Consider the following 23,729-nt stretch of genomic DNA (forward strand, 5'->3'; position numbering starts at 1 on the left):
GCAGCGTGCGGTAGTTCACGCTGCGGCGCTAGTTTCTCAGGACATGACGTACTCGAGGCATTCGTGTAGTAATCACAGTCGGAGGACGTTTCTGACCACTCGTCTCTACGTACTTTTCGCGTTTTCGTAATAAATAGAAGCAAAGCTGTAGGTGTGGTGAAGCAGTGTGTCGTGCCGCGAATCCGTGTGCGATCGTAGGCGCTTAGAGTGACAGTTGGTCTAGTCTTGAAAAGGGTGTGGGCCACGACGCCAGAAGAAACATTAGGTAAGATCTTTATTGCTCCGATCGTGTAATAACATTTTCGTTAATTACATCCTGGACAGTTTGATCGAAAGATGATACTTTCGACAAGATAGACTACAGTTTCATTCGACTAGCAGCGATTTTTACGCGCGAAAATCCGACCGCAAGGTTCTCTCGGACGCGCGTCAATCCGATGGAATGTCGCGTTAGAATTCTGAGAATACCAATGGGTCCGTTGCGTTTAAAAATCGAATCTCCCTCTTTTGCCAATATCGTAAACAATTGCTCGGATATCGATACATCTGTCTGATTTTGCGATGAACACGCGTCTGTTCGATTTTCGATTAGATATCCACCGACGACGATTCTCGACGAGTTCAATTAGTGCGCGAAATCGGAAGCACGATTTTCTCTGATTCATGAACTTAGGTTAAGTTCATTTCTTTCATTCAAAACAATCTTTCTCTACTTTCTTTTATACACGTATATCATGTTACGAACACGCCTTTGCGACAGATCGAAACGGAGAACTCGATACGTGTCAAGTTAAACGATATACGAACAATATACATGATTGAATCGAGACGTACGATTATACGAACAGCGATTTCGCGGTCCACGTGTCGTCGAGATATACAGGGTGGTCCATACAATTGGGCCATGCAGTACTTTTCAAATAATAGACGATAGAGAAAAAATGGCATTAGGAAAAATGAAATGGAGTCGAATGGAGCACCGCATGATTCATATATCGACTCCGGAAGTAGAGACCTCCCAAGATTTCACTTGACTTACTTTTTCAAAATAGAATTGGGTACTTTATTATACATCAATCGAAGCGTATTTTAATTCTCTATAAAAAAAGTATTACGATACTTGGGTCGAAAATTGATTAGTTCAAAAGATATCTTAGGGAGAGACAGGTTTTCCGAATTTGAAAAATTTTTTTGGGAATTTTGCACTTCCTTTTATGTCATTTGCTGCGTATTTTAATTCTCTACAAAAATATATAAAGGTACTTGGGTCGAAAATTGGATAGTTAAAAAGATATTCCAGGGAGAGACCGCTAATTTCTCCCGGTCTCTCCCTAAGATATCTTTTGAACTAAGCAATTTTCGACCCAAGTGCCTTTATATATTTTTGTAGAGAATTAAAATACGCAGCAAACGACATAAAGAGAAGTGCAAAATTCAAAAAAAAATGTCGAACAAAATTGCACAGTTTTGTTACTACCCTAATACTTATGGACGCCCGTGTATAAGGTGTACGTTCTTTAAAGAACAGATAAAAAATTATTTCGCATCGGGTCGCACATGGATACGCGTGTGACGTAGCATCAACGTTTCGAGGGAAAATTGCTTGAACGAGATTTAGCCAGCGTTGTTGAGGATCACTTAAATCCCCTTACGAGTTGAAACGAACGCACGCATGGTCTACCATAGCGATTGATCCGCTTCTCGTACCCCGATATCTGTGAGAATCTCGACGACTAATGCAAGAGCGTGCTCCGACTGACCGATTCATCCCGCGTGAAAAATGCACGGGAGAGAGATATGTAACAGTGGGCAAATAGCAATTAACAATAACCATTCGATACTCTCTGCCACGAATATTCAAGCAATTCAATCGATATAGAATTTCGAATCGCGTTTGATATTATTCGAGGCGAAACAGTATCAGTAAAGGAGGATAGAACTTATCTGTTAGAGATAAGAATTACAAAAGATATACTACAATGTTTTTTTTTCGCAATATTAATGAGATGCAAAAAACGTTTATGAATGAAACGAATGAATGGTTCCCGTCGAATCAATGAAGTTACGTTGGCCTTTGATTAGCGTGTACTGTTGCTATGCGTAAAGAGAAATAATGTAAAGATGAGAAAATGGTGCATTCATAGTGATTACTATGGTTTTTGTCACTAGTAGCCGGTGAAAGAGGAGGTTCGGTAGAATGCGTACGAATAAAAGCTAAGCTTTCCCCCAAATCGGGTATAAGGTGAATGGCCGCGACCATACAGAGTCCCATTCACGCGTTGTACAAACGGTGCTCTACGTTTTTCGAACCGGTTGCACGAAATCTATGGGAAAATGGCCGAGCACCGTGGGAGCCTCTGCGTATCGCGTGGCTTTCCATAGACGACTGTTCTCTTTCTTGTTCCCTTAATTTGACGTGGTCGAACGCGGACAACGTCGCGGCGCACCGCGTCGCATACTAATCGAGACGAATTAAATGCATCCCTACACGCGAAACATTTCTACTTCCGTTGATTATCGATGCTAACCACGAATTCCAGTTCAGAAAACCCTATAGATTTCTTTTCATTTTCATCTTCATATTTTTCTTATCGAGAAAAATATTTCTCCCTTCGAGATTGTTGAGCAAGCAGGATAAGTGTTCTTCGTAGACATTACCTTGGTATTAGTTTTCAGGTATCCGAGTAAACGAGTTCAGCCATGATATCTTTTAGGAGGGGGGAAAATTTTTCATCCTGGATACCGATATATCCTCCTCCCTTCCTCTTATTACGGAACAACGATCATCCTTAATCCTGAACCGGAGATGTTCCTCCCATTTTTTTTGCCTATCCTTTATCTGGTGGAACATCGATATACATAAATCGAAATTTCCAAATGCTATCGTATTATCGTGGCACGGATGGAACTGAACGATTATTTGCAATCGTCGATTATTAATAACCAGTCGGAACGACGGAGTGACAGTAGCCGTTATAACCGGCCAATTCAATCACAAATTAATACTTCCATCGTTCTGCTCGATTTGCAGACAGACGCTTCTCGTTTCGATAATAAACTCTGCGCCCGTAATTCATTCGGCTCGCTTGTTGAGCAGTCGTGCAAATCGACGGTTCCATGCGAAAATCAAAATCACCCGGTGATTGCACATTTTATACGTGGAATAATAAACAGAGAGTGATTTTCGAATCATGGAAATGAGATCCGTACGAACAGGTGGACATTTTTAAAAATACATTCATATTTTCACCATAGGATCCGTCCTCGACTTTATCGATGACGAGATATCGCGATGGTACAATAGCATCGTGAATGCATTGTGTGCGTAATCGGCGATCCGTGGATCCTTGGAGATGCGTCGATCTCGAGATACTGTTCAGCTGACGCAAGGGACGGCGATCTGCATCGCGAAGCGTGTGATTCATTCGCTAATTGACAGGCATTTCAAGAATGTCGACCTCTCGGAACAAAAAGAAAATACTGCCATCCGACTCGACGTAACGAAGAAGAGCCTCGTTAAAAAGTGAACGTTCATTAGCAACGAAAATTCATCTCCGACAATTGCTGATTAACTGAACCAAAAAGAAAGAAAAAAAAATTGAACTTACGAACCACACTACTAATTATTGATAATTGAAATTGTTTCGAGGAACGGTCATCGATTTTCGATTACGAAATCGCAGTGTTTATCGACGATGACGTCGATGGTGGCCTCTTGAACCACGAAATTTTCTGTTTAACTTTATTTATCATCGTTTACGCAATCTCTGACGTTGTTGTTACGATGAAAACGACGAACGCTCGACCGCAACGGCGAACAAAGGAGTCGAAAAATGTTGGTAAAATGATTCATCGAGTTCGTACGGACAGGTGACGAGGTAGTTTCGCGACTTAATCGAATCATGACGTCGAGCGTCATTATCTGCTGTATTTGCTCAATCGATATATCGTATTGCAAAGCTTCTGTTTCCGAAACAAATACCCAGAGAAACGATGACACACAAACCGGGGACTTTGGATTTATATTTTAAAAAATCACGTATACAAAGGAACAATAAATCCGAAAGTGCAAGAGGCGTCATTGATTTATCGGCAATCGTATTGTATCGAAGAATTTCTAAAGAACAAAAGGTAGATATTGGAGAACGTAGAAAAAAAGTGTAACTTTCTGCTAGTGCAGGTGTAATATGCGGAGAAATATTTCCTTCGTGCGTTAAAATGCAAATTTCATCCTGTTGTTTTATTGATCGTAAACCAAAGGAAAATTCTGTTTTGCAAAACGGAAGCACTTTTACGAGACGATGCTATTCCTGCTTATCGCAAGAAAAATAAGTTCTTGTTTATTCAAACACAAGAACAATTTCAGTTAGAAAAATATTCCACTCGAATGATCGACGCGGGATGTTACTTGATATTTAAATTTCGAATTATTTGGATGAAGATCGAGGTGTAAGAAGACGATTCACGATGTTCCATCGACGATTGAGAAGCACCGAGAGTGTCGATGCCGAAATCGACTACTGAAAATGGAGTATCCGTGAAATTCCTTGGAGAAATGAGCCGAGCTGGCTTCCCTTTGTTGCTGGAAACTGGAAACGACGCGGCTGGAAGGTTTCTGTTAGCTCGCCATCGGCAGAAGCAAAATTCCCTGCTCGTTTATTGCAACGCAGTGTCTGCAGACTACGAGCTTGCTTCTGACAGCAGTCATAGGGCAAAGTAAATAGGAATTCGTGAAATAAACTGCTGGTTAAAAGTTTCGAATCGTTGAATGGTGAATAACAACGAATGGTCGTTGATAAATATCTCCTTCTTGGTTGATCGATTTAAAATTCTGACGAAGATGGAAGAGACTAAATCGAGATCCTGATGAATTGAATCGATGGAAAGCTCTGCCACCCTCGAGGGTGGTTGTAGTTTGTTTTTCGAGGATCCTTCGAAAGGGGATGATGTTCTAGCGGAACACGCGTGCGCGCTTAGTTTCACGGAACGTATCGCAAAACTGGGGCAGATAACGAGGCGGTGCTGTTATCGTGCCACAGCCTGAAGGCGCCTAGTTCCAGATAAAGCTCATTCATTGGTTCCCGTTACGTTTCACGGTATTCGCGGATCGTACGATTCGCCGATAGTATCGCGAATCGCGATTTATGAATTGCTTATTCAGCCTGGATTCACTATCGAAGGATCGATCGATCTCCCTGGGATTGCATTTCCCGATACCACCGCGATCAGGGTAAGGAAACAGCTTCCTTTTCTATCCGAGTTTATTCAACTCCGAACGGCGAACAGATTTTTCATTTTTATATAATATCGAGGAAAGTTTTCTTCCGCGGAAAGACGGTGACTTTTGTCGGGGAAAAGTGGAAACTTTAATCAAGCCTCGGTGCGTGTTGAAGGACAACGAAAGGAAAGTTTTTTTTTTTTTTTTTTTTTACCCCGCACGTGAAGAATATTCCACGGATATTACGTTGTTCTTCGGTCGGTGTCGTAAAGTTTTAATGAAAAGTCCGAGGGTTGAGACACCCTTGAGCCGCGATTCGGTGGAAACGACGTCACCGCTTCTATATTCCCTGAATGATGCTGGAAAACGAGCTGTCCTCTTTTACGACTGTTCCGCTTCGTTTCCCGCTTGAAATTCACGAAAAACCTAAGTTCCTGCAGTCAGTTTTAATGGTCGCCTCAAGTTGCCAGTGCTTAAAGCTTAACGTTTTGTCCTCTCTGAACGATCAACGCGTTAAATACAAAGAGAGAATTTCAACTAGAAATGTTAAACAATGGATCAAGATTCAATCAGATCAATTTATGATTATCACACAAGAGAAGCACGAAAGGGGCTTGAAGTAAGCGAAACTGTTTTTTCTATTCCCCTCAATCGTTGCACGGCTCGACAGAATAATTTCATCCTAATTAATTGCACCGCCTTTCACGTTCCCCTTCCGGTGCTGATGAACCTTCCGGTCAGATTGACGATCGCCTCTCGGTCTACTGACTCCTTGAATAAAGAGCAGACCGAGAGGCACGGAAACAGGTGGTGTTCCGTCAGAGGATGATGAACGATACGCAACCAACTGTGGCCCGAGAAGCAGCAGCGCGAAAATTCATCTCGAATCCACCAGAGACACGAGATATCCCACGGCTATCGGTTGTTTGATCCTTTCCGAGTTACGTGTATCAAGAAAAAAAAGCATCGATTTCATGGGTGCTTAATTTTCGATCGAATTTTCATTAAGAAAGGAACACAAATTAATTAATTAGCCTAGCAAGTGGGAAGTTTTAATAGAGAACTGAATGAAAACGTAGAAAACTCCTTCGTAACCGGGTCAGTTTATTTGCAATGCAAAGCATACCGATTTGTTGATCGCCATAGAAACGACCTGTGATTTTAACACGCCTCGACTGAAAAGCACGCGATTTCTTCGATCGTCGCACTATCCTTTTTGCATAAAACGTTTCCTCCCACGAGATTGTCGATGTTAAGAAGGTTTATCGTCGATTGATCGATCGGTTCGATCGGCGAGGAACAAGATTCAAGTGGAAATAAGCACTAGATGCGAGTTTCTGTTCTATTTCAGCGTCGTCTAGACCTAGAATAGCTTAGACACCAAGTACTCTCAACGGAGACAAGCTGTCTCTCCTAGTCATCTCCTCGCTTGGAGGCTAGAATCTTGGCAAACTCTTGTTTCGAAGTTCAAGCAGCGTGATACAACACGCTACAACTCTATTAATATTTTTTTTTCCAGTGAAAACCACTGCTATTTTCCTGTTTTTTCTGCGAACAAGAAGATTCTTTTTAAATTTCTGTGATTTCATTTTCCTTGAAAATGATGCTACTTACATAACAAAGAAACTTGTTGAACAAATTTGAAAGTAACAAAGGAGGAAATGAATGAATATTTATTCCTGTTGAAATTGAAAATTGAAAATTGAAACTGAAATTTAATAACGGAGTTACTGAGGGCAACAAAGTGCCGTTCGAGTTCAAAGGGTTAATTATGAATGACAATGTGTCGGGTGGAAAAATAGGTGGTTGTTCAGAGGCCAAGTATGCACCCTAAAGTATTCATCGTTGTCGAACGAACTGTTCCAATCCCTCCCTTTGGAAGGCCAACTTCTGAACACGTTAGCGAGTGAAAATTTTAATAGCGAACCGAAAATAACCCCGGCATAACGAGCCGGTATTCGAACCGCCGCGTGTTTAACGTTCAAATCTGCCGTTAAGATTCTTGGAAGTATTCCTGCTATGAATATAACAGGCGTACCGTTCATAATTCAAGTACCTTCGTGCGAAAGATGGTGACCTAACGTTTAAATCATTGCATCGTGACAATATCCGATAATTTTCACAGAAATATTATAAAAAATTTACCAGTTATCCGGATACACGTGCAAGTCAGTCATCGAATAGCCGCTAATTCAAGGCCGGTCAGTTCGCGAAGGTAGCGGTCCTTGATCGATTTTGCAACTTTCTCGTATCCGCGAAAGTGAATTTTTCGGTCATCGAGTGTCCAATGATTCACGATTCCCTCGTCGGACCTACAAAATTTAAATAATATTAATATTGATAAAAACAGCGATTTAATTAAAGCTAGTCGCGTCTGATTGTTTTGTTATCAAAGTCTGTTGCTTAATCAGGCGAATGCTATCGATCAAAATGATCAACTTAATTATTGTCCGTAGTCCATTGATTATTATTGTTGTGTCTTTATTGTGTCGTTAAATCATTGTGAAATAAGGAAACGAAATTGCAATGAAAACAATGAAATTGCGTATTCTTGTCCTCTTCCATTGGACTCGATGCAAGTTAAATTACACAGCATGTTTTAGCTGGTTCTTACAGCAAAAGAATGCTCTTCCACGAATTCGAAGGTTTCGTTTAATTATATGCACAAACGATCTTTGTTCTCGCGATTAAATGCTTAATTACGTTCCAGCGAGCCCATGTGCGCACGCGAAAACTTGCATGCACTTTTTTGCACGCAATGTTGCATGCGATAGTTTCTTTATTAATTAGCGTGGAAAAGTAAAAACGAAGGAATAAATATATCTCTACTGTCTTTGCTGTTATACACGTGTTCTTTTCGGAATTTTCATACCGAGGGAATATCAGACATCAGACGACAAACGCATCTTGTCTGGAAATGAATTTATCCAGCCGCGTTTTCAATCGTCACGGGTCAAGGCAAACAACCGAGCTTATTAGTTATAAACGTGCCTTTTTATACGTTACTTGAACTTCAACTTGCTGTGAACTTTTCTATAAGTAGAGTGGGTGGTGAAATTACATCTGCAAATCACGTTTCAAACGAAGGATAAACGAAATTCTTATATAAATTGAAGAATTTATCTTAGCGACCTTTTCATCGAGATACTTTGTTGAACAAGCGAACCGTAATTACAATTTTCCTTCTGTTATTTAATTGTTTCGCCATACACCCACGCGATTTCTTCCCGTTCCTTTCCCTTTCGTTTTCTCTCATTCTCTTCGAACAATTGTTCGCGTCACGGTTTTGTTGCATGAAAATAGCTCGTTTAAACATTTACAGTGGGGAAGTTGATTAAAGTCCATGATGAAAATAACGAGATTTTTTGGAACGACGTTGGTCAACCCCACGAAGGGTTGGTAATTTAAATTTCGATTTCCGAAAACTCGGAATATTGTTTGCTAATTGCTTTTGTGGATTTTTAATTCACTTCGTTTGAAACGAAACTTTGGCAACTCTTTGATCGTTCGCTTCTTTGCTCGTCATTTTTGTTAGCTGTTTTTGCTCAGTAAAGTGGAAGAGCTCAGTGAAAATTAAAGGTCACGAGTTGAAAGTTTGACACTTGATAGACAGATCATCTATATAATGGAATATTTTGTCGCTGGATTAAAAAAGAATTTCACTTGTAACACCTTCAAAATAAGTAAAAACGTTCCTCCTTTTTGTATTTTCATAAACGGAATAAAAGGAAAATTTATAAAGGAAATGGATAATGGTCAGAACCATCGAGCAATTTTATCTGAAATCGCGTCGTTCCACGAACAGTGCGTGCAAGCTCGTGCATATTCCCGACAATAACTAATAAATTTTGCAATTTACTACAGTGGGACGTCTATTACCTCTGCACCCTCGTTCGGTGCACGTGCACAAAGTGTCGTCGTGTAATCGTCGTGTAAAACGTTAACCGTATCAAAGCACCGGAAAATAAACGTTCCTTTCCAAGGAAAATTGCAACCATTTTCCTATTACGGATAGTTCTTGATATAGGGATCAGGGTTCTTAAAATCCAGCAATTTCATTTTCAAAACCGAAGGATTATTTTTAAACCCTGCCTCGAGTGCATTTTACGTGGAATTTGCAACTAAGAATAGATTATTGTTTTTGTCGTCAACGAGTTTTCCAGGAAAACCGCGCTGGATTTCGTTATTTGTGCATTCACGAAAAAATGTCAAAGGAGGATGTTAAATGATTACCAATTCGTATTATTATATAGAATTTTCTCGCGATCTTCTCGCCAGTAATCCGATTTCAGCTCGATTCCTGAGCAACTTTCATCTCCTGTGGCTTCTTACCTTCGCGTTCAGCGAAAACGTCGTTTCTCGCGGAATAATTTGCCGTTCCTAGTGACGCAACAGTGGAAAATTTCAGAAATCGATAAAACCTTGCGAACAAGAACGGGAGAGTGTCTGTTCCTGAGAGAATCGAGGCTGAGATTGAACCTGAGAGGTAATAATAATGGTAATACTGTTGTGACGAAACGTGACAAGCAGAGGTGACGTTTAAATCAAATCCAACATATTGGATAAGTAAAAGGAAGAAGAATAAGTTCTCAGAACAAACGAAAAGTGGATGAATACCGTGTTCGAGGTGAAAGAATTTTCATCGATTTTCTGATCTCGATTGAACACGCAATATTCAATCTCGAAACAGTGGTCTTTAGACCACTCACGTGTTGCAGAATGTGTTCGAATCAACGGTCGTTTAATCCTAGCCGGCTTTAAATCTATTGTACCATTGTGCCGTAATAGTCCTCTGGAGAATCGCTTGAAAGTACCATTGGAACTTGAAAGACATATACACGTTGTGGTCGTCGAGAATGGTTTATCTCGTTGCAAGCTTTACGTACGTTCGTTTCTAGATTTCTCGAAGATCCATTTAATCCCTGATAGGGTAAAAAACATCCTGTATCATTTTTACAAAAAAGGTAATCGGGTGATGGAACGCACGGTGGAACTCTACTTACAAATTCTAAGAGCCGGTTTGAAAACTGCATCTTCGCAGGGGTGCATTATTCGTTGACCTAGTGCAAGAGGACAGGTATGCAGGCAATGCAAGTTTGCATCATTCGCGTGTCCCAGAATGTCTGCACGATTCATCGCGTACGGAGCAGGTGTGTACCGATGCTTCGTTGCGCAAACGATCGATTGATAAATAGATAAATATGAATTTCCAATCCAAATACGAATTTTCAGTTCATTCAATCAGTGGAGGTTATTTGCAACGAGAGTCGCATTGCGATCTGCAACAGACCCGGAACCTGCCCGCACGCTCGCATGCTTCAACGAGCAGAAATCATTCCGTAGATCGTATTAAGAATTACACACCAGCGTCGATTGAAATTGACATCCATTTGTCAAGGCCCGTCTAGTCGGTGCTCGACACTCGTCAGGATTGTACCTCTCGTTATCTAACGTTCTCTAATCAAATTTTCCAAAGATCCGTGATCGAAGAAGTAATAGGAACGATTCGATTTCTTCGAAAGATTCGAGTGATTGTTCGTATTCGATGATAGAATCAAAGGTGTTGACGGTGTTAAGCAATCGCGAATTCACGGAACGTGGAATCAACGAAGAACCTTTCTGATAATCGGATTATCCAACGGGCTTCAACGAGGTTTGCGTTTTTAAAACGCGATTACGTGGCCGCTTTCTTCCGATTAGATTATTTATCGCGCCGGCGAAGCGGATTCTTTGTGGTTTCAAGAGGGAAAGCGTCGAATTCGAGCATGACGAAGGTGAAAACCAGTAGAAGAATATTTTTACAAACAGAAATCAGTTCTGTTATATTAATTAAAGCTCCCCTCGAAATTTCAACCACGAATTCTACAATCTTGACTATTGTCTGCGTAAAGAATGAAACTTTCGTTTCGATATGTCCGACAGAAGAAAACTCAAAGTGCACGGTCGGGGTGCTGGAAAATGTAAGCTGAAATACACCCTCGTCGAAACGAAGTGCTTTGGCAAAGCCTGGCGAGGAGGGAACGAAATAAATGTATCGAAATATATGGTTGACGACGTTTCCTCTTGACGCGTCGTCGTTCTCTTTGGCTGTTCTTTGACGCAGTCCCGATCAAAGGGCCGTTTTACGCGCGAATACGTGCGTCGAGAACGATGATGCATGTCCTTTTTGGCGGGCATTACGTTTTACGGTATGCATCGGTTGGCTTTGTTGATTCACAATGCGTACGTGGTGCGTGGCCGAGCGGAGACGAATGCCAATGGTGTGGCAACGTCAGACGAAACGCGAAAAACGTGGCCATATTTCGCTCGAAAGTTTTGCCAGCCGAAACGCGTGTCCCCGCGTTCCAACTTTCCTTCTCTCTACTGTGGATTAGTAACGAGGAAATTATTTTCTTTATTTTCTGCAGTGGGACAGTTCGGAATCCGAGTGCTCAGAGGCTGAAGACTCAAATGAGTTAGGGGCCATAGTCAGCCCCGAGATTTGCGCGATGGACACTGTGGACAGTACCAGCAAACGTTCTGGAGGCCACAGCGGCCACAAGACAGTTTCAGCTACCCGAGTATTCAAGAAATCCAGCCTAAATGGAAAGATCACGGTATACCTTGGGAAAAGAGATTTCGTCGATCACATAACCCACGTTGACCCCATTGGTAAGTACCATTTTGGTATCTTCAACAATCACGTACCTAAGCGATCCTTGATATTCTGGTGTAATTACCTCCATTAAATCGCTTATGAAGTTTCCAACATCGTTGCCATATTCGTTTCAAGATTAATCCTCAACTTCTGTACCCATAATGTTCCAAACTTTACTTTGATGTTTATGACGTTAACCATTATAACGTTTAGAGTTCTGTTTCGAGTGCAAATTGCGATACCCATTTGAAGATTAATTCTTAACATCAACGTAACGACCTAAAGTTCATTTTGACGTTCGTGAAACTAACCATTAGAAACTTTAAATGTCGGGAGCTTCATCGATCCTCAATCTTCCTGAGTAATTAACTTCATTAAGCCATTTGTAAAGTTTCTAACATCATGGGAGTTGATTTCAAACGTGAATTTCGATACCCCTTTTGGAGATTAATCCTTAAAATCCACTTTGATGTGTATGAAACTAACGATTACAGCTGTTCAACTAGTATGTATCAAACTTATCCCAAGTGATCGGGTATCTAATTATCTTTAATAGCCTAACAGCAAAGTTTCCGATAGCCTGAAAGCCTTCCTCTATTCAAAAGTTAATCCCCCCTCGATAGCAGTGTAACATTCCGAGGTTGTTAACAGGTTGGTACGATTGGAAAATTCGATTTACTTAACGATTCTAGTTAATCTGAAGCGTCAGGGCTACTTAAAGGCTCACCGATCGCCGTTCAATCGTTACAGACGGGGTCGTGCTGATTGACCCGAACTACGTGAAGGATCGCAAGGTCTTCGGGCACGTTCTAGCGGTTTTCAAGTACGGCAGAGAGGATCTCGACGTTCTTGGTCTAACGTTTCGCAAGGATCTTTACCTGGCCGCCGAACAGATATATCCCGTGGTACCTGGTTCCCAGCATCGAGAACTGACGCGACTGCAGGAGAGGCTGATCAAGAAGCTGGGGAACAACGCTTATCCGTTCTACTTCGAGCTACCACCTCATTGTCCTGCTTCGGTGACGCTGCAACCGGCGCCTGGTGACACGGGCAAACCATGCGGCGTCGACTACGAATTGAAAGCGTTCGTAGGCGAAACGCAGGACGACAAGCCTCACAAACGGTATAAAATTCAATTTGCACGAAACGATTTGCATTTTTTGATCAACTTTGATAACGATGAATCGTACGTTGCAGGGATTCCGTCAGGCTGGCGATACGAAAAATTATGTACGCCCCGTCGAAACAGGGCGAACAACCGTCCGTCGAAGTGAGCAAAGAGTTCGTGATGTCGCCGAACAAGCTGCACCTGGAGGCGTCCCTCGACAAGGAGCTCTACCATCACGGCGAGAACATCGCTGTGAACGTGCACATCGCGAACAATAGCAACCGGACTGTGAAAAAGATCAAAGTGTCCGTGAGGCAGTTCGCGGACATTTGTTTGTTCTCCACCGCACAGTACAAGTGTACGGTCGCCGAAGCAGAAAGCGAGTGAGTACCATTCAATGCACGCTATTCCGCCAGAATTTCCATGTGTCGGTTGCTATGAACGCGTGGTCGCAAATGGATTCTGAACAATGTCACACGAATCGTACGAATACCAATAACATGGGTTTGGTAATCGATGAAAGTCTCGCGTTCCTGGTCGAATTTTTCGAATATTTTAGGCGGACGATTCGATACAATTGATTATAATCAGGGAATCCATTTGTCGCCGATCGTTCATTGTACGAAACGCGTCACGAAATTCGATTTATCAAAGTGGACAAGATTTTTTCGCGTTGAATAACGGACAGCCACGCGTTTGGTCACGGTTTCCCCATTGATGTGGAAGACCTTCTTTGACCTAGAAATTGTTCGTTCCATCTTGCGAACTGACATCCCTAAATAACAGGCGGATACTTTATACGCCGTTGCGTTGCTTACGGAAAATTTACGAGTAACAGATTCTCCAACGTGACCAGACACGGGACTGCTCGAGATCTATCGACTGTAGCACAGGAAGGCATAAATTGCAACATGCTGTAATAAATTTCAATCTTACCCGGAGAAAATTTGCATCGAGCCGAATTAATCCGTATAAAGGATCATTTGCATTGGTTCACGCGCGGTCCCTTGTTCGAATAAAAATCAGATAAATAAAATATTAAATGAACACGCCGATGAAAAATCGACGAGCGTTCGAGTTTTCGTATTTTCATGAATTTTTCATGTCTCTTAAGTTTCTGATTAACATATCGACGACCTGGCGGCTCTACAAACTTTATGAATCTTTTTATGCTTGAGCCGACTTTGCTGATATAATTGTATTTAAGTGACCCCATTAACTTAAGCTATAAATTTACAAATTACCATTCATAATTGCTATACTATAAATGAATAATAAATGAACCCAGCAGATTTGTTTATTTTTTCTAAAGGGTTAAATATCGAATTCTTGCGAGCCGAGTGGATGATAAAATTTAATTTCTATCAAAATTTTGATTCTCCTTTAAAAATGAAAGCACGAATATCGTATGGTCTCGAACGCTCGGTCAAAAAATTACAATTACAACGTTGAAGAAAGGAGACGCACTACATGAGACTGTCCCGATTAGTATTAACGCTAGGTGTACAATGATATGAACGCGATACATGCCGAATGGAATTGTGACATGACGAAACGGAAAATAAGATGATTGCACTGGCAGTATAGGGGTAGCGCCAGGATTCACCCTGAGCAAGGTCTTTTCTCTAAGGCCAACGCTTGCCGACAACAAAGACAAGCGAGGTCTTGCTCTAGATGGTCAGCTTAAACACGAGGACACCAATCTAGCATCTAGCACAATGTGAGTGCTCAAACCATTGGTCGCGTGCTATTTTCTTTTTTTCTCTTTGGTTTTCTTTATATTTCGTTCGAGGATGAAGACTGGAAACGGAGCCAAACGATTTGATTGAAAATTTTCAAGAACGGTTAGAGCGCAATTCTGGAATATCCATGTTAGAATCGAGCGATTTTTTTAAACCCTTTATTCCAGACAAACAATGAACCCTTCTACTATTTTCCTCCGATTTCAAGATTATTCCATGAGAAACGAAGCCAGTCGATTTATCGGAGGCCCGTTTGCAGTCTTCGAGGTACGAGCGTGTTGTTGAAAACGAAGTACGATATTGTATGGGAACAACGTTCCAAAGTGGAATGCCAGTATTTTCCTTGATGGCCTTTTTTTGCTGGGGACTTTTATGGATATGGAATTTCATCGGTGGTGGTCACGTCCCACACAGGTCACGTCCATCTCTTTCTAACCCTCCCTCCACCCTTTCTTCACTTTATTTTCTGTTATATTCCACGGGTGGTTTTTTTTTTTCGTCTTTTCACAATTGATATATGCTGATCGATGAAACAACACCCCCTCGTTCATCCCTCTTTCTCTATTCCCCCCCTCGTGTATAGCCTGTATCGCAGTGTGACGCACAAGCTAAAGTTTCATGTACATAATACATAAATCTATCCAAGTTTCAATGCAACTAGTCAAATTATGAGTAAGAGAAAAAAAAAAAGACCTTATCAAATTTTCCCGTACAGTACCGAGCATGGTAGAATCAACTGTACAGTTACCCAAAAATCATTCGGGAATCTCGAGTACCCGATTCGAGTGGATAACCCAAAATCATAGCTCGTGTCATTCAATTCGAAATTGTCGCGAGTATCTCTCTCGTTTCGCGGGTTCTTTGAAAAGGGATGATTTTATCAGGCGGATGCCACGCATCACCGGGAAGTCAGCTGAGCTATTTTCGCGATATTTCGAAGCACATTTGATTCGCGTACGTAGCCGGGGTTTCGTTTCATTTTATTTCGTTCTCTGGTTCGAGGGAAACCGTGCGCTGTGTATAGCGACGAACCATGGTTGTCGTTTATTTGAGAATAATATTTGCTCGATTCCACGATTGCTCTCGAGTGGCTCTCTTTGGTGAAAATAAACGACGAGCTTTTGGTTTATTCGAAGGAAATAAAATTCATATCGAGTGCTGCCTTTTTCACTCTAAAACAGGCGTCGAAGGAGTACCCATTTTTAAATGGAAAATAAATTAGAAAATTGATTAATTTCTAACAGGTTACGATTGTCGTTCTCGTTAGGTATTCTCCTGACGTTTAATTTCGTAAAATTTGAAACGGGTTTAGCAAACGACCTGTTCGCGTGCCTCGAGCAGACGCCAGAGACCTGCTGTCGATCAAATTTCAGTTTCAAATGCAATTTCAAGTGGCAAGCGAAAACGAGACTTCAAAGCACATCGCGAGCAACGTAAGATTGTCTAATTTTATAAATAAAGTATTGTATCGTGACGGTTCTCGAGGCCGACGGTGTCCGGATGTATTAAGGTGGTTGGCCACGTTTACCCTCACAATTTTGCTACGTGTTTATCAGGGAAGGGTGCCCAGTGGGGCCAGGTTTCACGCTGAGCAAAGTGTTCTCTCTGACACCGCTTCTCGCCAACAACAAATATAAATGGGGTCTTGCCCTCGATGGCCAGATCAAAGACGAGGACACAAATCTGGCGTCCAGCACCCTGTAAGAATATCGCCGCTGCTTGTCTCATGGAATTCGATAATGGATGTGTTAAGCTCAAACTCGAGAAACGATCAGCGAATGAAAATAAATGACCAGAAATCGTGGCTGCGACTAACGATCGCATTGAGCTTAACAGATACATAGAAAACGGGGATATCTAAAGTTTGGGTGCATCTGCGAATTGCACTTGTTCTTTTTTTATTAATATATTTTTATCTCAGCCAATCGACGTGTTAATTGAAATATCGAGACACTGAAATTGCACCCAAACTTTCGATGAGAAACCACGTACGTGCCTATGTTTCTCTTTCTCTTTCTATCCTCTCTCTATGTTTATACACGAGCATCAAACGGCTGATCACGCGTGCAATCACGACTTCTCTCTGTTTGCGAAGCTGCGTGTGTACGAAAATTGTGGTCACGTGCGTCATAGAACCTGTGGATTTGTGAAATAGGGTCTGTTTCGGTGTTATCGATCGATCGTCGAGCTGTCGAGGGTTGTTTCACTTGTCTACCCCCTTTAACGTCCGATCACTGTTGACGTTTCAATGTTTGCTCGAAGAATAATGTACTTACACATAGAGGAAGCAATATTCTATCGTTAAAGTTTGATTGGAACAATGCAAACTTTTCCTTTTATCTCTAACCCTTTAAATCCGATGCATCACCAAAGATTTCTTAAATTATTTTCAAAACGAAATAAATGAGTTTCAACTATCCCCTTTTCTTTTTTAAGAAACATGCTAAGCTAAACATGCTTGCTTCGTACGTAAACCATGTTCGTCATTTATAAACCAACGTCTCACGATTCGTTGCAGTCAGTTTCATTGATGTCAGAGAAGGCATTGATGGTGATTAACGTTTGTAAACGTTGGCAGAGCACGAGATTCCGTGAAACTGATAGCTGTTTTCATCTTTCGGAAACGTTCCGTTCAGAAACAGCTGACCATTCTTACGGATGACCAAAGTTCTCGGGCACACGCACGCTTCCACGATATTGATCTTACGCAAGCCAAGATTTTCTCGTATACGAAAGGAGCAATAGTACCGGCAAACGCGATTCTACGATTATTTTGAACCGGCTGTTTTGTCGGATCGAAAATAGCCATACACTGGCTGCCTTTTCGTCGGCTCTTCCGTTTGCACAAGTTATATTCAGAGAGCGCGTTTTCTTTCGTTTTCCGTACGGAATTCTACCGTGAAATTATAAGCGAGAAGTCGTGAAAACACCAACGATGCTCTGTACTTTCGACGATTTTCACCTCGACGAATATGGCTGACTGACGATGGTAGCGGACTGGCACGTTTTCTTTTTTAAGTATTATTCACGAAACGAAACTTAGGTAACCACGTTAGCTGCTTCGTAGAAAATTAGTGCGATATTTCTTGTACACTGCGGCGGGCAGAATGTTTTAGATATTCGAATAGTTCTCGCGGATCACGCGATGCGTTTAGAGAAATCAAATCTGCGTCGTCGACACTGCTGCGAATCCCGAACACCCGTTTATACGCGAGGACACCTGGCGAAAAAGAAGCGAGAATGTGCGATTGGAAAGCAGAGGATTGTCAAATATTTCCATCGTAATTTCTTTGAATCGAGTATAGGGTATCCCGCAAGCAGACAAAATTTTCTCTAAGGTAATTGGAAAAAATCAAGAATCATTTCCCTGATCCAACGTTCACGAGAATTGTCGATACTTTCGTCCAAGTTCTCTTCTCTCGAATAATTTCAAGAGGACAATAAATTTGATCCGTTTATTTGACACTCCCCTATTACCTGCATTCCTCGCTTTTAACTCGTACGGATTCCAAGCGTGTTGTAAAGCAACGATGCTTAAACAAAATCGATACCTTACTTCCTTTGCTTCTTGAATGGCTAACGCTTTGCACTTGTTGCTTCTGAATTGCACGTTACGAACCTACTTCTTTCATTTTTTTTTTTCCTATTTCGAGAACATTATAATTCTACCACTGCCTGTTTGTCCGCGTATGACAAGCTTTTGGTGTTTGTTGAATGTCTATCGCTCGTGCTAAAAAGACTTCCCGGTGAAAATACCGTCTAAGTGTATATTTGTATGCGTGCGTGGGTGTTGTTCTAACGGTGCATGCACGGCTTGGTAATTAGAAGGTAAGAAGAGAACCGGAAATCGATGGTGATTATGTTGTTTCGCAGCGTGGCGGATCCCTCGCAACGTGAGAACCTGGGAATTATCGTTCAGTACAAGGTGAAAGTGAAACTTTGCCTCGGTGCACTTGGAGGGTAAGTTTGCTACGTTTGCAGTCACGTTGGAGGAATATTATTGAAATTTAACCCTTTCACTATGAGCCATGCGTATTGAAGAAACGAAGATGAATTTAAAATGAAATTTCACCTGAAAGAGCCTCGATTAACTAATCAAGGGTTAATTAGATTTTATATTTCTCCGAACTGATGGTGGCAGAGTTGATGAAAGGGTACGAAGAAACGAGTTTAAAAATTGAATTTCCTGCTGACACAGAGAATTGGTCGCGGAGCTGCCATTCATCCTGATGCACCCGAAACCGGAAGAAGAGGAACCGGCGCCACCCACCGCGCGGCCCAGTCCGACGCAGAAAGCGGACAGCGGTGAAATACCGCTCGACACGAACCTCATTCAGTTGGACACGTACGTGGTCAATATTTAAGTACACGCCGGTTTCGTGCTATTTCCGTCAGGCGAGAATAGTCGGATCCGTTTCGACGAAATCGTACGTCGTTCTGCCTCGCGTGCGTCAATGTTTAATATTTCATATTTATTCAGCTACCGTGCGGATAGAAAGATAATCGTGTTTAATTATTCCGTGATTCGCGGCGTCAAGTCCAACCTGTTATCGTTTCAGGGAGGCTGACGGCGACGACGACATAATCTTCGAGGACTTTGCCCGTCTAAGGCTGAAGGGTGAAACGGATGCCTGACCACGTTGTTCGCACACCGTCGACCTGTACGACACAGCGAAACGTCCGATATACGAGAATGTCGTCGCGACACCGACGAAAAACGCGAGCCAGTTGATTCTGTAATCAGGTTCGACGGACCTTTTTGTAAGAATAAAAGAAGAAAAGAAAAAAAAAAAATAAGAAAACGCGAACCACCGAGCGAAGCGTTGAGAAACGAACGACTCGAGTCACACGAGATTCCACGAGTTTTCGCATTGTTCTTCGACGACTCCGATCATCGAAACGATGTTTCCATTCCTCTCGAGATGTATTTACTGTCCGATATGAAAAAAAAATGGACACGGAATGGTACTAACTTGCTGCACAGAGAATCAAAGATGCACACTAAGAAGATCACAGGAGGACAGACGAACGAGTCGTCGAGAAAGGATCGTGAATTACGTTTATGGGAATGATTGACGAAGAAGTTTTCACGACGAGACATCAATGGATGAAAGAAACCCAATCTTTAGCCAATGTATTTATCGATATATCGACGAGAAAGGGATCCGTTTTTTTTTCTTTGTTTTTTTTTTACTGGAGACGATAAGTCTCTTCATCAAGACTATAAAACTGAACAGATTTCTTTTCTGTAAACTTAGTCACATGGCCAGTATGTAATGCAGTCAGTGTTACACGTTGATTCGCGCAAAATTTCATCTGTTTGTCACAGATACTTTATAGATGTAACGTTTGCGTCTGTTCTTATGGCACACCTTTGTTAATTCAATAAATTTTTTTTTACAACTGAAATTAAAATAAAAAGATGTCAGATTTCTCGAATGTGAAATTAAAGCACTTTGTACGGAGAACTATTGGTGTGCTACGAGATTAAGAATGTTTGTTTTCGGTGTAATCGAACAAGATAAATTGAGATTTTCTTAATGAAAGCATCGCAACAAATTCAACGAATCCTATTTAACCCTTGTGTTAATAACGAAAATGTTCATGGTTGTTATAACCAGGTATTTGGAACGATATTAAAATTTTGCGATAGGAACACGATGAATTCTTGAATGTCAATGTGAGAATGAGTAGCTGGGTAGCCAGTTATTGACACAAGAGTCGAATCATACAAATATATAGGTAATAATATAAATATGTATACACGTACGAGGAAAGTTTTAACCCTTTCGCTATAACAGCGATTGTATATTAAACGATGGAGTCTGCCATATTAATAAAACTTAATTTGCCACAGAAAATATTTTTTTGAATTGTTCTTTGGAAAATTTCTGAAAGTAGCGAAAGGGTTAACGATCAAATTAAACGACAGTTTGAAACGAGCATTAGAAGAATTTCAACGTTTTAGCTTTTACACGTTTTATATTGAGGTTCGAGAAGGTATTTGGATTTTTTGCGAATCGAACGAAAAACCACCTAATCGTACGATTTTCTATTCCTTTTTTTACGCGTCACGTTTTTTACCGAACGAAATATCACACGTATAGTGCCATCCTGATCACGCCCGTCGAAGATTCTTGTTACATTATTCGTTTTTTAAAAATGGAAGAAAAAAGATTCACGCGAACGAAGATCGATTCAATTTTATTATCGTTCATCAGACGTATCGAAGACTGTTTTTTGCGAAATCGTACCAGCTGTTCCTACAAGGCATCGATTTCGAGTTAACGAGTCTCTCGTTGGATCCTTTGGCGAATTTCAACGCTCATCGTTGATTCTCTTAGAATGAGAGGAATTCAAGAACGAACTGGAAGAATTCCAAACGCGATCGAGAGAATGGGGATCATTCCAGGTGCACGTGATTAATCTCAACTCCTTCAGGAGGGAATATAACGAGTATTCTCTAAGTGGCGGAATGAAACGAGTGCAGCGTCTTTGAATCCATGAAAGTTTACACCGTCATTTTAATCAAACCTCAAGCTTCGATATATCACAAGTGCTGTTTCCGTCAGGAAAATTTCCAGATCAAGAAACGTTGGATTCGAGATCGCTGTTCTTTCGGATCTGCGACTTAGGAGACAACATCGTTGCGTGTATGCGTGCGTGTATGTGTTAAGTTAGCACGATTGGAACATTAAGGCGTCCGCTGTCAATTAATCTAATTTACTTCGTTCGACGTCGATGGTGTTCACGAAGGCGCCGCGAGGACAGCGAGCGCGTTAATTTTAATTCAACCTCTCCGTGTCGGCGAGAGTGTAATTTGCGTGTAAAATAAATGAAGAAAAAAAAAAGAATAAATAAATAAATAAATAAAGTTAGCGTTCAAATTCGATGTCTCAAGTCGGTGATTCAAAACTGAAGAAACCAAGCCTGCTATTTCGACGAATAGTTAATTAACATCGTTCAATCTTCCACGAATTAAGTAGAAAACGATAACGAACACGTACGAAGTCAATTTCGAAAAAGGTTGATTAGAAACGGCAGACGATGGATTATCTTCGATTCTGAACCACGAGCAACACTTTGGGCCCAGTGAAACGTCGATCGTGCCACTGGCCTTTTGTAATCGTGCACACGTTCTATGTATATAAGAGGCAAGGAGAAATAGTATTTTTTATCGATTTAGCATTTACAGAGTGTATTTAGGAGAGACTACCGATTATACCAAAGCCAGCATCTCTCTATCTCTCTCTATCTCTCTGTTCAGTGTTTCGATTCTCGGTGAACCGAGCAACACTGTTTACCTCTAGAGAAATTATCCGACGAAGCAATTATCGAGCCCGTATAAGTAATTTGTAAATGTCGAGTTAATGTTTCAGCTATCTAAGAGTAATCGAATGTATCGGTCATAAGTTTGGGGTCACTGTTCCGAAGGATAATTCTTCAAGATCGAGAAGCGTTTCAAATTTTATTATTTTATCACTTATACAGAATTCACGCACAAAGACTTGTTAATTGAAAATTTAATATTCCCGTTTTCGACCCCAAGCTTGTGCGCGCAAGAAAAACCAAGAAACTAGAGAAACGACGAAGGAACGCAGGCTTGTACAATACGCGCGAGAGTATATTTTGTATCGGAGCGCGCGGGTGCGCGTCAGTATTTTTTGTATCATATTGAAAATCAGACATCACTGTATTAAACGAGCGCAAGTTGGCCCACCAGGGGATGGAAGGAATCGTTACGTTACAGAGATAATGGCAATGCAACGCTATGCATCCACAGTCAATAAAGAAGAAAAATGGGCATTTTTTACCCAACACCTGTGTCGCGTCTGCCAGGTATCGCTGAACGTATGTCGTCGCGTGTTAACCCTTTCGCGATCGATATTATTTTTCATTAGAACACGAAACTTAAGGAACCTTGTAAAATATCCGTTACATACCCGTAGAGTCTTGACTCGAAATAAATGAATGTTCAGGAATGATATGATCGCAAAGGGTTAAAGAGTTCAAGCAGGATAGGGTACTTGCAACAAACGGATATTTTAGATCACACAGGGAATAATTAGTTAGCGATTAAGTTAAGCGACGAGTTAAGTAAAGGAAAATGTCCAGGTCTTAGCAGCTACATTAAGAGATTACACGTAATCGTGATAATTCGATCTCCTGTGCGCTTAGGTGCAACGTGGGTTTCTTTTTTAATTAAGAGAAAATGAAGGAGTATCCCATCAATCTCGAAATCAATGGCGAGTAATGGAACACTCCACCTCCTACGTTTACCCTTAACCAAAAGAATCCCTCGTTGCGGCAGAGTGTACAGCTTGCGACGAAAGGGGTGAGAATTAGGACACGGATGACGGTATTGTCGCGTGTAAATTGCGTTTTCAGTGGTTTAATTTATTCATCGTAGGAAAACGTTTCGTTTAGTAGATGTATGGATCACGCGAGTAGAAAAGAGATTAATTGGTAGAGTGTGTATAAAAAGAGAAGAGAAATGGAAGAGGAGAGTAAATAGCGAGATACGTAATATATAATAATGTACATGTAAAAATTGTGTATTCTCATATAATAATAGCTGTAATAATTTAATAAATCTTGTATATCGGATTTGTCTTTCTCTTCTTAATCTTTTATAATATTACACCACCCATTTATGCCACCAGAAATGAATTTTCAAAGTTTCCTATTAATTAGCGACTAAATTAATTTTTTTTTATTTTCGCTAATTACACGTGACATTTGCGTAACTCCGCTTGTTAACTTGTTAAAATATATTTTGACGATATTCAGAGTCACTGAATTTCCCTGGAAACAATAACCCAACAATATTAATGAAGGTACTGTTTATTAATTAAACACCATCTGGACATGATCTCCCTGATTTTTCAATTAACTTCATGATTAATGAAAATACGGATGACTCCAATTATTCATTTGTTTACGCGTTCCCTAAAAATAAGCTTTTTAAGACACCATCAATTATAAATGCCAATTCAACATTGAATGTAATTTTTCATTACACCA

General features: G+C 41.0%; 1 protein-coding gene across 4 annotated transcripts; it reads left to right on the top strand.

Moving 5' to 3' along the window:
• The first annotated feature begins 63 nt into the window (after positions 1-63).
• LOC114874005 (beta-arrestin-1) lies at positions 64-23,312 on the top strand. 4 transcript variants are annotated; one of them, XM_029182866.2, is made up of 8 exons: positions 64-265; positions 11,626-11,869; positions 12,606-12,978; positions 13,053-13,346; positions 16,262-16,405; positions 18,579-18,665; positions 18,904-19,050; positions 19,265-23,312. In XM_029182866.2, the coding sequence occupies exons 2-8, from the start codon at positions 11,707-11,709 to the stop codon at positions 19,338-19,340; spliced, it is 1,284 nt and encodes a 427-aa protein (XP_029038699.1). In that variant the 5' UTR covers positions 64-265; positions 11,626-11,706; the 3' UTR covers positions 19,341-23,312. The 4 variants fall into 4 exon arrangements, with proteins under 4 accessions (XP_029038699.1, XP_029038696.1, XP_029038700.1 ...); XM_029182863.2 differs by lacking the exon at positions 64-265 and adding an exon at positions 10,567-10,992; XM_029182864.2 differs by lacking the exons at positions 64-265; positions 16,262-16,405 and adding exons at positions 10,583-10,992; positions 14,546-14,683.
• Positions 23,313-23,729: the final 417 nt, after the last annotated feature.

The sequence above is a fragment of the Osmia bicornis genome, chromosome 7, assembly GCF_907164935.1.
Source record: "Osmia bicornis bicornis chromosome 7, iOsmBic2.1, whole genome shotgun sequence".
Classification (NCBI taxonomy): Eukaryota; Metazoa; Arthropoda; class Insecta; order Hymenoptera; family Megachilidae; genus Osmia; species Osmia bicornis.

What these genes read in the sequence shown, in the direction of transcription:
- LOC114874005 (XM_029182863.2), top strand. An exon ending in AACCCACGTTGACCCCATTG is followed by an intron (nt 11,870 to 12,605) that starts GTAAGTACCATT and finishes CAATCGTTACAG; the next exon opens with ACGGGGTCGTGCTGATTGAC. An exon ending in AATCTGGCGTCCAGCACCCT is followed by an intron (nt 16,406 to 18,578) that starts GTAAGAATATCG and finishes GTTGTTTCGCAG; the next exon opens with CGTGGCGGATCCCTCGCAAC.